This window comes from Phyllobates terribilis, unplaced genomic scaffold (genome assembly GCF_046119375.1).
Source record: "Phyllobates terribilis strain yellow unplaced genomic scaffold, ASM4611937v1 Scaffold_1__5_contigs__length_1240528914, whole genome shotgun sequence".
Lineage (NCBI taxonomy): Eukaryota > Metazoa > Chordata > Amphibia > Anura > Dendrobatidae > Phyllobates > Phyllobates terribilis.
The window spans coordinates 99150102-99167279 of NW_027362761.1; the positions used below are offsets into that span (position 1 = coordinate 99150102).

The window sequence follows — 17178 nt, forward strand, 5'->3', positions numbered from 1 at the left end:
GTTCCAGCTTTTCTAGGGGCAGCCTGCTCCCCTACTGGCCTGGGACAGGAGGTGCTGCGTGCTAATGGTCCCTGACCAGAGAACCTCCCTCCTGGTCTCAGACACAGCCTTTGATATTTGTGGCATCCAGGCCTGGGGTGACACACTAGTAAACTCAGCCCTGGACATGCCCTATTAACTCTCTCAGTACTATACATGCTGTAGCCTGCTTTTATGGGCTTTCATCACTGAGGCTACATATCTCCCCTCGAAGACTTGTCTGGCGACCAGGCGGCCATCTTACTATATAGACACAGACACACACACACTGTGTATAAATAGTGCATAAATAATATGATGCCATGTATTATGTATAGGATGTAATATGTTATATATACAAAATAACAACAGGCAGCGCTCCAAATTATGTAAAGAAATAAGTGGACTCTTATTAGTTCATGTGGTGTCATGACCTTTCGGTTTGAAAGAACCTTTTTCAAGCAGCTTGAAAGTTGGTTTTTTTTTTTTGGTAACCGAAATGTCGCCACGCCACTTGGACTAATAAGAGTCCACTTATTTCTTTACATAATTTGGAGTGCTGCCTGCTTTTACATTTTTTTTTTTTTTTATTTACCTTAGAACTGGACATTTGTTTGGGAGGCTTTACACCCACCGTATACTTCTGTTCTATTTTTTTCTTCATAGATAGTTACTGTACATATTTGATAGATATAGTAAAAAAAAATGGAGGCAGCGCACCAGTGTGTAAAGGTGAAAAGAGTACTATTTAATAGCCCATAATGGCGACATTTTGGTTCTATTTGAGAACCTTTCTCAATCAGTAAACATGCATTATGGATAAGGATCATGATTTATTGGGGCTGCATAGCCTTGCTACCATAAGTGTCAGAGCAGATTATATTCTAGAACCAGACTCCATAGTTGCTGATTTCAACTGTTTTACCGTAAAACTACTACTGAACAAATGTCTTGTATATTTAAGGCTATAAAGGTCTATCGGACGCCCTCCAAAGCTCAGACTTTACCAGTATTATAAGCCTAGAAGAGCCCAGGAACCTTCTCACCCGCATCAACACTATTGTTAAAAGTAACATCCGGGCTGGTGAGCTTATAAATCACCTTGGTGACTGCCTCCTCCAACGAGAGATTGAAGAGATCCAAAAGGTAATGTGAGAATTTGTATGGCTTTGTAACAGCTAATGTAATTGCTGTAATGACTTGTAACTATGAGTAGGATTTTTTGGTGCTTTTTCTCTGCCTACTGTTTAACATGCAAGTAGTTTTCATAGATAATGTAGCGCATTCACCTTTTTCTGCAGCATAACTTATTGATGAACTTTTTTTTAAGAGGAAATTAGATTAAAAAAAATCAGGAATTCTTTATCTGTCATTTATTTTCCATTGTTTGTGCTGTACATACACAAAACAGCATAAATGTTAACCTAATTCTGTAGGTAATACTAAATATGTAGTTTTTTTTCTGTTTTACCACTCTAGCATAATACAATCACTTTTCGGCTTATTTATTTATTTTTGTGGGACAAGTCTTAAATGGGAAATGTATCTTGAGGCCCCCATGCACTTGACAGTGGCCAGAAAGTGTGCTTTTGGCTTTTCTCAGACTGGTATGTGGCAGTATTCCTTTTAATACACAGTCTGGCAGACAAACCCCATTCTCTCACAAAGGCACGAAATTGGCTAGCCCTCTCGCATTGTTCTCATTACACTGCCCAAGAGTTCAGTTTCCAGGACTGTGCCTCTGTGCCATATTTTCATCCTACAAGGCAACCAGACATCTACTATAGTCCTACCTGAGGGATTCTCTTCACCCTCTACAGCAGGGGTCTCAAACTCGGCTGGGTATATGGGCCACAAATGGAAAAAATTTGAATTTGGGGGGCCGCATTTTTTGTTCAATGTGACATTTTTAGTGATACCATTTTTTCTGTATACACCTTTTGAACATTTTTCCCGTGTTTATTTTTTTATAGCTTGGGTCGTTATGGATGTGGCGATAATAAACGTGCACTTTTTTGTGTTTACTTTAGTTTACATATTAAACAGCATTTTTAGTGCCCAATATTTTTTCATGCTTTATTTTTATTTTTTTGATTTTTACAATTTTCTTTCCTCCAATTGGCCACATACAGTAAAATTGTCATACCATTAGCATCATATAGTAATAATGGCAAACATCTTGTAGTAATGTCCCCATCTTGTACTAATGTGCCCCAACCAGGTCCCCATCCTGTGGCTATGTGCCCCATCCAGGTCCCCATCCTGTGGCTATGTGCCCCATCCAGGTCCCCATCCTGTGGCTATGTGCCCCATCCAGGTCCCCATCCTGTGGCTATGTGCCCCATCCAGGTCCCCATCCTGTGGCTATGTGCCCCATCCAGGTCCCCATCCTGTGGCTATGTGCCCCATCCAGGTCCCCATCCTGTGGCAATGTTCCCGATCCAGGTCCCCATCCTGTGGCAATGTTCCCGATCCAGGTCCCCATCTTGTGGCTATGTGACCATCCAGGTTTCCATCTTGTGGCATTGTTCCCATCCTGGCCCCCATCTTGTACTAATGTGCCTCATCCAGGTCCCCATCCTGTGGCTATGTGCCCCATCCAGGTCCCCATCCTGTGGCTATGTGCCCCATCCAGGTCCCCATCCTGTGGCAATGTTCCCGATCCAGGTCCCCATCTTGTGGCTATGTGCCCCATCCATGTCCCCATCTTGTGGCTATGTGCCCCATCCAGGTCCCCTCTTGTGGCTATGTGCCCCATCCAGGTCCCCATCTTGTGGCTATGTGCCCCATCCAGGTCCCCATCCTGTGGCTATGTGCCCCATCCTGTGGCTATGTGCCCCATCCAGGTCCCCATCCTGTGGCTATGTGCCCCATCCAGGTCCCCATCCTGTGGCTATGTGCCCCATCCAGGTCCCCATCCTGTGGCTATGTGCCCCATCCAGGTCCCCATCCTGTGGCTATGTGCCCCATCCAGGTCCCCATCCTGTGGCTATGTGCCCCATCCAGGTCCCCTCTTGTGGCTATGTGCCCCATCCAGGTCCCCTCTTGTGGCTATGTGCCCCCTGTGCTGTTCTTCACACACATAAAAAAAAAAAAAGATGATTCTCACCTGTCCTCCGTTCCCTCGGCGTCCTTCCTGCAGATGTGGCCCGCAGGCACCACAGAGTCCGACCCCTTGACGATCCCGACCTGGTCCAGGAGGAGCCGCCGACAGCAGCGCTGCATTGCCGCACAGAGACCGTCTCCCAGCACAGCATTTCCAATGACAGCCGCTGACCAATCAGAGGCCAGCAGCTGACATCTGCATATGGCAATGACCTCATACTCACTGCGCCGACACGCAGATATCAGCTGCTGGCCTCTGATTGGCCGGCGGCTGGCATTGGAAATGCTGTGCTGGGAGACAGTCTCTGTGTGGCAATTCAGCGCTGCTGTCGGCCGCTCCTCCTGGACCAGGTCGGGATCGTCAAGGGGTCTGTGCCTGCGGGCCGCATAAAGCAGCCTCAGGGGCCGCATGCGGCCCGCGGGCCGCGTGTTTGAGACCCCTGCTCTACAGGATCTAACTACAGCCTTTCTTCAGCCTTCCCCACTGGACAGATCATTCCTATAGCCCCAGCAGACTCTCATCACACAGGGGGATGATTTGCTTCAGCCATCACTGGTCAGTTGGACTTGTAGGTACACCTTCTAAGGGTACAACATCAGCCCAGACCACTGTTTGTCACGTACCTACACTCCGGCCACTTCAGCTTACTATCCAGGCTTCAATTGGAAAGGGCCAAACCTCTTCCAGGTCACTAGTCACCACCACAGACCTCTGGTTCAGCACTCCAATTCACTTAAAGTCTGCATATTCCGCAGGGGACAAATTGTTACTCCACTGACTGAGGTGTGGCCCTTACACTTAGCTCAGACCAGCAAAATCACTGTTCGCTTTATGCACTGAACCGTCAAATCTCCAAAAACCTTTATGGGCCAGTCACCATGCTCTTCTTAGGAATGATGAAGATAAAGCACCTTCCCATGTAAATGTATGTTCTCCAGAAGTTTTTCAGTCCTTCATCGATTTGCAGCAGATTACCTAACACCACAAGGCACTGTGTCCTTCTTACAGAGCAATATCGTATGTACGATATATACATTGATTTAAACAGTACAAATTAAGAAATTTGGAGCAGTCTTTCAGTAAACCTAAGCTCATAGTGCAAACCCAACTAAAATGGACACATGGTAGTCCATAATTTGCTAACAGGGGTTTGATCCCTTACGAGTCCTAGGAAAAAGACAAACACTGACGGTATGACATAATTACAATAGATCATTGTTTAGCAAAAGAAAAATATTGTTATGACACCATCGTAGAATAGAACACAGTCTAGGAATAAAGACAAATGCTATCCAGTAGTTATAGAATAAATGCCTGTTGTGACATAATCATAATGAAACAACTAAGTTAAAACACCATTGTGATACCATCCCACTGGGATATCACTACAAATGAAGAGGGTCTATAAAAAAAGACAAAGTATTGTGATACCATAGCAATAGACCACAGACTAGGAAAAGACCAACATCATTGTGACAGCATGACAATATAGGACTTCCTGGGAATGAAGACTCCAGGTCTATTTATACTGCAAAATGATGCTGACCGAGCGTTAAGAATGCTTGTTTCACAATAATGATGCAGTGTAAAAATGCTTCCGATCACCCAATGAATGAGCAAATCTCTTGTTCATCAGGTGTAAGGATCATTTGGATTGCACAAAATACCAGTTCTCTGCAGCACTTCGCCCAATTTAAACAGGACCTGTGCTGGTGAGTGTAACGCTGGTGGGTGTGGACCCACTGTGCCACAGGCCGGGCTTAACCTGGAGGGGCGTAACTAAGTGACTACTGGGTATTCACGAGAGCCTCTGATGGTCAGGATAGGCTTGGCTGCCGGTAGTCACCAAGTACCACTCCAGGGCAGTCCCTGGGTCTGCAACAGAGTCAGAGGCACAGGTACGAAGCCAAAGACTTGGTCATACAATCCGGGGTCAGGGCAGGCAGCACAGAATCCGTATATAGCCGAGGTCAAACAGGATGGTTATACAAGCCGGGTCGATAAAGGGAGAGACAGAACAAACCTGCACCCACAGGATCCAGAGACAAAAAACTGGGAACCAACTATTGGGTAGGAAGGGGTGGGAGGAGCTGCCTAATAAACCCCCCACTGCCTAGGGATGGCTGGGGAAGGCAAACCCTGCAGGACACAGCAGGATTAAATTCCTGTAGGATCTTGGTGTGCTTCCCTATAGCCATTTGGATATTCTCTAGGAGCAGAGCTGACGGTGAGCACAAGCATCTCGGGATGGTCTGACTCTGGGGAAGCAGAGTGGTGAACGCAATGAGTAGGGCGGCGCTGAGAAGGCGTGGGAGACACTGGCATGAAAGTGAGAACAATGTGAATTTAAGGATCTATTCCTGATTGTTCGCTGTTAATCTGAAGCTTAAGCAGACAGGCTATTGAAAGACTGTCTACTGGCAAACATGTAAGTGAATACTATCAAGCAAGGTGTGAGAAAGACTTGGTGCTAAACAAAGGAAGAGAGCCCAGACACTAGGGAAAAGGGGAGTGGAGACCTCCTAGACTGATCTGAGCTCACCCTGTCTCCCCTAATGTCCCTATATTGGTCCCTCCCCAATCGCTGCACAGGAACCTAAACCCTGTATTTCCCTAGAGCTTGGCCCTTGATGTGGGGGGGGGAGCACTAGTCAGTCCCCACTAACAACAACAAGGGAGACAAACATGGGGGAAAGTAACTTAGCTTGAGCCTGCTTCAGAGAGCTTACACCATACGTCGGCTTAGCATCAGAGAGGAAGTAAACAGATGGCAGTAGCTCCAAGCATTCACAAGGGAACATGTAAATATCACCGGCGCCTCCCTGTAGCAAACCAAGTATTTAAACACCCAGACCTGGGTGTAAATTTAGAAGGAGGGAGGTAGTCGCTGGGTCCTAAAGTGATACAGATCTAAGAAGGCGTCTGTAATGCCAAACTAAGAGATTTTCTGCAACCAACTGCAGGGAGACTGTCTGTCACATCTGACACACCTGTGACAAATACAGACTGAAGTATATCCCATCGAATATTTCATGGAACCTAATAAGGGGTTTTGTAGAAGGAAGCTCTACTTTAAATATGGGGAATGTTAGTTTGGTCTTCAGCTCTTTCATACATGTTTGGTATGAGAGAAACCGCATTTGTCAAGTCTGAATTTTTTTAATGCTCTCTCTGACTGTCACTGATTCGTGTTGTAATAAACTTGGCCCAGTATGATAAACTATAATTATTGCATATGCTGTTTGCTCCCTGGGGATATATGATTGGAATGCTCAGTCCATTGTAGTTTGTGTTCTTAGGGTACAAAAAAAGGTTTTGCAGATGTTTTCAGATGGAGACAAGGTTGAGAATCCCTGCCCTAGAATCTGTGCCGGAAGGCATGTCATAAATGAGGAGAACCTCTTAATCCTTCATGTGAACGCATTTTTTTTTTTTTTTTTTATTCCTTTTCAGTTTTGACTCCATTTCTTACTTCTACACCTAAAATGAGCTTGATCAGACCAGTAAGGTTTATGGGGCAGCTTACACAGAAATATTTAAAATAAAACAAAAAAATATTGTTTTTAATTAGGAACAGCATAACCATGGGCCTGAGATAACAGGCCAAGGAAAACTCAATAAGGCTGTTTTTTTAGGCACTGTTTTTCACAGGGTTATTACCAATATATATATATTTTTAACTTTCCTGACAGATATTACATTAACCCTTTTCCGAAGGGTCCAATTTGCATTTTAATTTTTTCCTCCCCATCTTCCCAAAGCCATAACTTTTTTTTTAAAATTTTTCTGTTTGAATATTGCACAAGACCGGAAGAGACCCCTGTCGCGCGATTTGCAGTAGCGAAACGCCCGTCAGGGGTCTCTTTTGGTCTTGTGCAATATTTAAACACTATGGGTAAGCACTTAATTTAAAAGAGGATGATTTCTATGGGGTTATTATCGGGCTATATATACCGCTTGACAGTTGGGTGATGAATCTATACCTACCTTGTGATACAGATGATATACTCTCTAACCCTTTTGTCATGATGTTAATACACTTAATCTATGCACCATATCTAATCACCTAATTAATGGATATAGGTTGCACTAGACAATACGAGTGGCGACCTTTTAGATATATCAATTGATCCTATATATTTTGTAATGTACTTGTACATCTTATTAATTGCAATCAGTCGTGATCAGTTATGGTGCATTATTCTTCATGAATGCTTGCCCTTTACTTGCATTCATACACTGATGTTTTATAATAAATTTTTTTGCACGAAACTGGGACTATTTTTTTGGGGTCGTTCTTTTAACCTTATATTTTTCTAATTGTGATTTATCTTTTGTATTTTATCATTGAACATTTTTTTCAGTAAAGTTCTTCTCTTTTTTTTTTTTTTTTTTTTTTTCCTTTTTGCTGTGAATTGTACAGTCAGTCAGCATACAGACCAAAAATGCGCTTCCCTAAACTTGGCGTGGAATTACGCATGTAGTTTTTAATGCATTTTTTTTAAGCCAGACCTATGACTGGAGAAGTGTCATTCTTTCTGGTATACCTTGCCTTCGTTTTGAATCCTATTCTGTCTTTGCTTCCAAAATTGCCCCCAAAACTGATTCCAGAATCTGTACACTAGCTCTGGAAGAAACCAATCCCATCATAATGACCTTTTCTACCTGTAAATATGGATTAACTGTATACTCCAGAGTTGCACAGAGTATTGAATAAATAGTCCTTTTCTCTATTCAGGAAACTAATCTGAAAGGGAGTACGGCTGGAGCTGAAAAACTTATCGATTTCCTGAAACGGTCAGATAAAGTAGAGTGGCCAAAATCCTTCACTCTTGCTTTAGAAAGGGGAGAACATCGCAATGTCTTGAATGTTTGGTCCTGTGACAAAGGTGAATCAGTGGCATTTACTGGCATGAATAAAGGTTTCACAAACACACTATGTGTACACGCCACAAATTTGTTGCAGAAATTTCAGTGACTGCTTTTATATCTAAATGGGGTGTGCAGAAGCTTATGCTCAAGCTGCAGAAAACCACCACATTCTGATATATAGAGTGGATTTCAATCTCCAAAAAGTCTGCCACTAGTGAACATACCTTGTAAAGTCTATAAACGGATTGGTATTAGGATTTTAGGTACTAGAATATTATATATCTACATGAATATGATTATATTAATATGAGTTGATCAAAAAAAGATTCCCTGCAAACTTCCTCCTCCCTTTTGGTACCTCTTCTGATTAATAGGACCATTGCGACATTATGCTTGTGTCACACCTCAATGATGTCGTCGTACCGGGCCTATTAATCAGAAGAGGCACCAGGGATGCCGGCATGTAGGAGTTTCGCTGGGCTCTTTTGCAAATCTGTGTGATCAAATCTACTATTAAACTACAATTTATATCATAATTATCTATTAGACCTCTATATATCCATTAAATTATGAGTATATCTTAGATTATTACATTTCTTAAATTCCGATTATTAAATAGCTTTTAGACTACAGTTATATAAATTAGATTATTATATATCTATTAAGATTATGAGTATGTCTATTAGGTTACTTTTAATGTTTTTTAATATTTTGCTGCACTCATAATTACAAGCAGATCCAAGTGCTAAGACCCCCACCAACTAAGCCTATGCTCTCAAATGAATCTGTACCCGGTTGTGTGTGCACTAGGCAATGAAGCCTATGCTCTCAAATGAATCTGTACCCGGTTGTGTGTGCACTAGGCAATGAAGCCTATGCTCTCAAATGAATCTGTACCCGGTTGTGTGTGCACTAGGCAATGAAGCCTATGCTCTCAAATGAATCTGTACCCGGCTGTGTGTGCACTAGTAAGGGAAGCCTATGCTCTCAAATGAATCTGTACCCGGCTGTGTGTGCACTAGGCAATGAAGCCTATGCTCTCTAATGAATATGTACCCGGTTGTGTGTGCACTAGGCAATGAAGCCTATGCTCTCAAATGAATCTGTACCCGGCTGTGTGTGCACTAGTAAGGGAAGCCTATGCTCTCTAATGAATCTGTACCCGGCTGTGTGTGCACTAGGCAATGAAACTTATGCTCTCAAATGAATGTGTACCCGGTTGTGTGTGCACTAGGCAATGAAGCCTATGCTCTCAAATGAATCTGTACCCGGCTGTGTGTGCACTAGTAAGGGAAGCCTATGCTCTCTAATGAATCTGTACCCGGCTGTGTGTGCACTAGGCAATGAAGCCTATGCTCTCTAATGAATCTGTACCCGGTTGTGTGTGCACTAGTAAGGGAAGCCTATGCTCTCTAATGAATCTGTACCCGGTTGTGTGTGCACTAGGCAATGAAGCTTATGCTCTCAAATGAATCTGTACCCGGCAATGTGTGCACTAGGCAATGAAGCTTATGCTATCAAATGAATCTGTACCCGGTTGTGTGTGCACTAGGCAATGAAGCCTATGCTCTCAAATGAATCTGTACCCGGCTGTGTGTGCACTAGTAAGGGAAGCCTATGCTCTCTAATGAATCTGTACCCGGCTGTGTGTGCACTAGGCAATGAAGCCTATGCTCTCTAATGAATCTGTACCCGGCTGTGTGTGCACTAGTAAGGGAAGCCTATGCTCTCAAATGAATCTGTACCCGGCTGTGCGTGCACTAGGCAATGAAGCCTATGCTCTCAAATGAATCTGTACCCGGCTGTGTGTGCACTAGTAAGGGAAGCCTATGCTCTCTAATGAATCTGTACCCGGTTGTGTGTGCACTAGTAAGGGAAGCCTATGCTCTCAAATGAATCTGTACCCGGCTGTGTGTGCACTAGTAAGGGAAGCCTATGCTCTCTAATGAATCTGTACCCGGTTGTGTGTGCACTAGGCAATGAAACTTATGCTCTCAAATGAATGTGTACCCGGTTGTGTGTGCACTAGGCAATGAAGCTTATGCTCTCAAATGAATCTGTACCCGGCAATGTGTGCACTAGGCAATGAAGCTTATGCTATCAAATGAATCTGTACCCGGTTGTGTGTGCACTAGTAAGGGAAGCCTATGCTCTCTAATGAATCTGTACCCGGCTGTGTGTGCACTAGGCAATGAAGCCTATGCTCTCTAATGAATCTGTACCCGGCTGTGTGTGCACTAGTAAGGGAAGCCTATGCTCTCAAATGAATCTGTACCCGGCTGTGTGTGCACTAGTAAGGGAAGCCTATGCTCTCTAATGAATATGTACCCGGTTGTGTGTGCACTAGGCAATGAAGCCTATGCTCTCAAATGAATCTGTACCCGGCAATGTGTGCACTAGGCAATGAAGCCTATGCTCTCAAATGAATCTGTACCCGGCTGTGTGTGCACTAGGCAATGAAGCCTATGCTCTCTAATGAATCTGTACCCGGTTGTGTGTGCACTAGTAAGGGAAGCCTATGCTCTCAAATGAATCTGTACCCGGCTGTGTGTGCACTAGTAAGGGAAGCCTATGCTCTCTAATGAATCTGTACCCGGTTGTGTGTGCACTAGGCAATGAAACTTATGCTCTCAAATGAATGTGTACCCGGTTGTGTGTGCACTAGGCAATGAAGCTTATGCTCTCAAATGAATCTGTACCCGGCAATGTGTGCACTAGGCAATGAAGCTTATGCTATCAAATGAATCTGTACCCGGTTGTGTGTGCACTAGGCAATGAAGCCTATGCTCTCAAATGAATCTGTACCCGGCTGTGTGTGCACTAGTAAGGGAAGCCTATGCTCTCTAATGAATCTGTACCCGGCTGTGTGTGCACTAGGCAATGAAGCCTATGCTCTCTAATGAATCTGTACCCGGTTGTGTGTGCACTAGGAAAAGAAGCCTATGCTCTGAAATGAATCTGTACCCGGCTGTGAGTGCACTAGTAAGGGAAGCCTATGCTCTCTAATGAATCTGTACCCGGCTGTGTGTGCACTAGTAAGGGAAGCCTATGCTCTCTAATGAATCTGTACCCGGTTGTGTGTGCACTAGGCAATGAAGCTTATGCTCTCTAATGAATCTGTACCCGGTTGTGTGTGCACTAGGCAATGAAGCCTATGCTCTCTAATGAATCTGTACCCGGTTGTGTGTGCACTAGGCAATGAAGCCTATTCTGTCTAATGAATCTGTAACCGGTTGTGTGTGCACTAGGAAAAGAAGCCTATGCTCTGAAATGAATCTGTACCCGGCTGTGTGTGCACTAGTAAGGGAAGCCTATGCTCTCTAATGAATCTGTACCTGGTTGTGTGTGCACTAGGCAATGAAGCCTATGCTCTCTAATGAATCTGTACCCGGCTGTGAGTGCACTAGTAAGGGAAGCCTATGCTCTCTAATGAATCTGTACCTGGTTGTGTGTGCACTAGGCAATGAAGCCTATGCTCTCAAATGAATCTGTACCCGGTTGTGTGTGCACTAGGCAATGAAGCCTATGCTCTCTAATGAATCTGTACCTGGTTGTGTGTGCACTAGGCAATGAAGCCTATGCTCTCTAATGAATCTGTACCCGGCTGTGTGTGCACTAGTAAGGGAAGCCTATGCTCTCTAATGAATCTGTACCTGGTTGTGTGTGCACTAGGCAATGAAGCCTATGCTCTCAAATGAATCTGTACCCGGTTGTGTGTGCACTAGGCAATGAAGCCTATGCTCTCAAATGAATCTGTACCCGGCTGTGTGTGCACTAGTAAGGGAAGCCTATGCTCTCTAATGAATCTGTACCCGGTTGTGTGTGCACTAGGAAAAGAAGCCTATGCTCTGAAATGAATCTGTACCCGGCTGTGTGTGCACTAATAAGGGAAGCCTATGCTCTCTAATGAATCTGTACCTGGTTGTGTGTGCACTAGGCAATGAAGCCTATGCTCTCAAATGAATCTGTACCCGGTTGTGTGTGCACTAGTAAGGGAAGCCTATGCTCTGAAATGAATCTGTACCCGGCTGTGTGTGCACTAGTAAGGGAAGCCTATGCTCTCAAATGAATCTGTACCCGGTTGTGTGTGCACTAGGCAATGAAGCCTATGCTCTCAAATGAATCTGTACCCGGCTGTGTGTGCACTAGGCAATGAAGCCTATGCTCTCAAATGAATCTGTACCCGGTTGTGTGTGCACTAGGCAATGAAGCCTATGCTCTCTAATGAATCTGTACCCGGTTGTGTGTGCACTAGGAAAAGAAGCCTATGCTCTGAAATGAATCTGTACCCGGCTGTGTGTGCACTAGTAAGGGAAGCCTATGCTCTCTAATGAATCTGTACCCGGCTGTGTGTGCACTAGGCAATGAAGCCTATGCTCTCAAATGAATCTGTACCCGGTTGTGTGTGCACTAGTAAGGGAAGCCTATGCTCTCTAATGAATCTGTACCCGGCTGTGTGTGCACTAGTAAGGGAAGCCTATGCTCTCTAATGAATCTGTACCTGGTTGTGTGTGCACTAGGCAATGAAGCCTATGCTCTCAAATGAATCTGTACCCGGTTGTGTGTGCACTAGGCAATGAAGCCTATGCTGTCAAATGAATCTGTACCCGGTTGTGTGTGCACTAGGCAATGAAGCCTATGCTCTGAAATGAATCTGTACCCGGTTGTGTGTGCACTAGGCAATGAAGCCTATGCTCTGAAATGAATCTGTACCCGGTTGTGTGTGCACTAGGCAATGAAGCCTATGCTCTGAAATGAATCTGTACCCGGTTGTGTGTGCACTAGGAAAAGAAGCCTATGCTCTGAAATGAATCTGTACCCGGCTGTGTGTGCACTAGTAAGGGAAGCCTATGCTCTCTAATGAATCTGTACACGGTTGTGTGTGCACTAGGCAATGAAGCTTATGCTCTCTAATGAATCTGTACCCGATTGTGTGTGCACTAGGCAATGAAGCTTATGCTCTCTAATGAATCTGTACCCGGCTGTGTGTGCACTAGGCAATGAAGCCTATGCTCTCTAATGAATCTGTAACCGGTTGTGTGTGCACTAGGAAAAGAAGCCTATGCTCTCTAATGAATCTGTACCTGGTTGTGTGTGCACTAGGCAATGAAGCCTATGCTCTCTAATGAATCTATACCCAGTTGCGTGTTCACTAGACAATGACGACTATGCTCTCTGTACCCGGTTGTGTGTGCACGCTCAACTAGGAGCTGAGCACTCCGGTCTTCTGAGCTGCTCAGTACACCTCTCGGGGGATGTTTTGAGCTATCAGTATTGGTCTTACGATCCAGACTTTTACCGATATGTGCTTATAATTATTAGTGCAATGAAATATGAAAAATAAAAAAACAGGTTTATTTATTCTTTAAGCATCTTTACTTTGAAGCTGGAGGTCAGACTGTGAATAGAAGGTAAAATTATTTATGCCTTCTTGATCTCAATGTGCAGAGCTCAGTGAGTGGCAAGTATATATTGATGGAGTGATTTCTTGGCTCAGTAGAGGTGTGTCATTGCTACTGAGTGTAATTATACTGTCACCTTATCATGTTAACTGCCATTCGATAGCCATTACAGTAACAGTTGTAAATAAACTCACTGCAAAACACACACATTGTGAAATGTAATATTTCAAATTAAAAAATGCTGCCCGACCAAATCGATATTGGCAATATAATGTTTTTATTTTCTCTTTCTCAGTTTCAGATTGTTCCTGTGATGTCGAAGAACCGGTGGAGGAGTTGGGAGAAGAAAATAGTGTTCTTACAGTCCAGTTCACAGAAGAGGGAGAGTCTGATGACTGTTTACAGTCAGGTGATTGATTTATGGAGCATTTGTTACTATAGAAAATCCTACATCTCTATCTTTCCAAGGGTCACCAATTTTCTATCTGCTCCTTCCTGTGCTTAATCTGGTATTGGACTATTTGAGTCGTTAGTATATTAAGTTGTACGTTATATAAAAACACAGATATTTATTAAAATGCTTGCATTCATTGCTTGCTGTAGAATATGCATTTATCGGCAATGCATTAGCTATATAGTCATTCATTAAGACCACGGTAAAACAGTCTCTCTTTTTTTTTTTATAATATGTTTTTATTTTTGTAATTCTATTTTACTTAATCATAGGAGTAGCCACGCAAACCATAGGAAACAGTCTAGAGATGTTCATTGGATTTTATGAGAGTCAAACACGCTATAAAGCAAAACAAGATAGGAGAAAAACAATATAGTGCCTCCTAACCCCAAACAGCCAATACCTATAGAAAAGAAGGCAAAATAGTAGACTATATGTTACTTATTCCTGCACAGGATTTGCATTAATTAAATTATCTACTTGACTGCTCACGGATAAAACAGAAAATAACTCAAATATAGCCCAGCAAATAAATAGCAAGTACGCCTTAATCAATGTAGTAGAAGGAACCATAGAACATCGGCAATATACCAAGCAGTTCTGGACATGCCACTAAATCCTTAAAGGGAATCTGTCACCAGGTGTTGTCCATGGATAAAAGAACGTCCTTGCTACATCCACAGATCTGAGCAGATCTCACTCAGTATCGCCTCCCCCTCCCACATTTTGCCGCTTACAATCCATTGGACAGGATGGCAAATGACACATATTGATCTAATACAAATATAACCAGTGCATTTTATATAAGAGATCTATGTTTATAGTATATGTGAGTTAACCTTGTAACTGTGTATGTCTAACAGTATTATGTAATCTTGTATTATCTTCTTCCATTTTAGCTTATCCAGTGTTGTCCAATGCCCATAAAGCTGCAGGTCCTCAACTAATAAGTAAGTCTGAAAACTTACTGACAGAAAGTGGAAACCAGCTCACTAACCAGTTCTTGTATAGAACTACTCATATAGTAAGCTTCCGATGAAGAAATAACCACATGATCATGTCTGACACATCCAGCTTGTATGCCCACCTGACACTGATCTTGCATGGTTGCTGACTTCTTTTAAAGCCCAAATCAGTTGTGTTGTGACTCCAGTAGGGAAGGAAAAAAAGAGTTAACAGTCACAGAAACGTGACATATTAAACCTTTACAAGAAAGATCTACATCTATAGTCATAGGGATAAAAAAACAAGTTCTACTATGAAAGAATTTGCAAAATAGATATACCATTGTCCTAGTAACATAGTGTAAAGCCCAAATTACAGGACATTTGATTTGAGGAAGGATAGGTTGGGGAAATTCCAAGCCTGATCTTCAAGTAAGGCTGGGGTCACACATTCAGTATTTGGTCAGTATTTTTACCTCAGTTTTGGAAGCCAAAACCAGGAGCGGGTGAATAATACAGAAGAGGTGATGTGTTTCCATTAGTGTATGCACACACGTTGAGTATTTTGTGTGCAGAAATTTCTCCACCATTTCTGTATCTCTTGGCGGGAAGACGCAGCCTCGAAAACGTTGTATTTTTTTAGTGCAATCAATGGGTGAAATACGCAGGCAAAAACGCACAGAAAATTGACATGCGGCAGATTATTTTCTGCACCAAGTCTGCAAGTCACAAATACTCAACATAGGCATGACACTTCAGGATTCTCATTCACTTTGCTGGCATCAGGTTTTGCTAGCAAATCTGCATGGCAAATCTGCAACGTGCACACACAGTGTTATACTATTCGGCTGTGTGCCCACTATGCGTTTTTTTAAGCGTTTCCGTAGCGGCAATTCCGCTGCAGAAACGCTTAAACGCTTGGTAGAAGGTCGGCCATGTTCCCCAATGATAATCCGCATGTGCTGTGCACAGCTGCGGAAATTTCCGCTGCGGATTATCATTGCGGAAAAATACGCAGCACTACCAATTATTTTGCGGAATCGCGGCATTTTCGCCGCCATTGACTTGCATTGGAACGCATGGAATCCGCATCACTGGACCTGTACATGCGGATAACATGTGTTTCAATGTGCGGATGGTACCCGGGTTTGGAGAAGAGGAGACTCTCCTCCGGACTCGGGTACCATAGAACCTGTAAAAAAGCGAAATAAAATAAAAAATATTATACTTACCTTCTGATGGCCCCCGGTGTCCTTGTCTTGGCTTGCCGGCAGCTCGCGGTAGACTAAAGGACCTGCGCTGACGTCATTTAGTCATGTGATGGGTCACGCGACCGCTGACGTCGGCAGGTCCTTAAAAATCTGCCGGCAAGCCAAGACAAGGACTCCGGGGGCCATCAGAAGGCAAGTATGATATTTATTTTGTAACACTCTTTTGGTCACACTATGTAAATCCATGCTGTTTGCATGGATTTATATAGTGTGACCAAGTTGTCATGCACTTTCCAAGTGATAATAAAATCACTTGGAAAGCGCTTGTCAACCCGCATGCAGAAATGCAAGTGATGAACACTTCACATCCACATGTCCCTGGCAGGAAAAACGCATGTACAATCCGCATGTACAATCCGCATGTACAATCCGCATGTACAATCCGCATGCGTTTTTTCTGCCAGTGAGAAGCAGAAACGCTCAGGAAAAGATCCGGAGCATTTCTGCTTCGTGGGCACATAGCCTTCCTCTGATTGTCCCACTCCTGGTTTGGCTTACAAATACTGATGTAAAATACTGACCAAATACTGAATGTGGGCATGTAGCCTTAATTAGATAATTAGGCATCTGCCCTAACAACGGCTGGTTCACACACTGAGTATTTGTAGAGTTTTACATGCTCAAAAAATGCAGCATTTTCCATTCCCAACATAATGAATATTATTTCCAAAATGTCATTGACATGCTGCGTTTGTTTTCTTGTGTTTTTAAAGCACTACTCCAGTGTTTTTTTAAATTTTTTTTTATTGTAGCTCTGGAGTGGTGCAACTAATCTAAGTTCACTTATTCTATTCGCCAGCTTTCATCTTCTGCTGTTCCCAGTCCGCTCCAGTCCCAATTCGCAATCTTGTGACCACAACTTCTGACTGACCAGAAATCAGAGGTAATGGTCACAGGCTCTCAGTATAAGTCTATTAGAGCCTCGTTCTGGCTATAATAGACTAACATTGAGAAGTGACTTCCAGTTCGGAAGTACCGGAGCGATCTGGCAGGTCACAACCTGGAGACTAACAGAAGCAGCGCCGATAACAGGTAAAAACAGCATCTGATGAGTATATTACTAGGGTAGGGAACTTATATTAGTGGCACCACTCCAGCGGTAAAATAAAAA

The 17178-nt window shown here is 43.4% G+C and overlaps 1 protein-coding gene across 1 annotated transcript in view; it reads left to right on the forward strand.

Moving 5' to 3' along the window:
• Positions 1-17178, forward strand: part of RIGI (RNA sensor RIG-I) — a 100096-nt gene that overhangs the window by 34143 nt on the left and 48775 nt on the right. The window contains exons 4-7 of the mRNA XM_073664886.1: positions 983-1164; positions 7863-8013; positions 13694-13807; positions 14752-14802. Of these exons, the coding sequence (XP_073520987.1) occupies positions 983-1164; positions 7863-8013; positions 13694-13807; positions 14752-14802 (498 nt within the window). The remainder of the gene's footprint in view (positions 1-982; positions 1165-7862; positions 8014-13693; positions 13808-14751; positions 14803-17178) is intronic.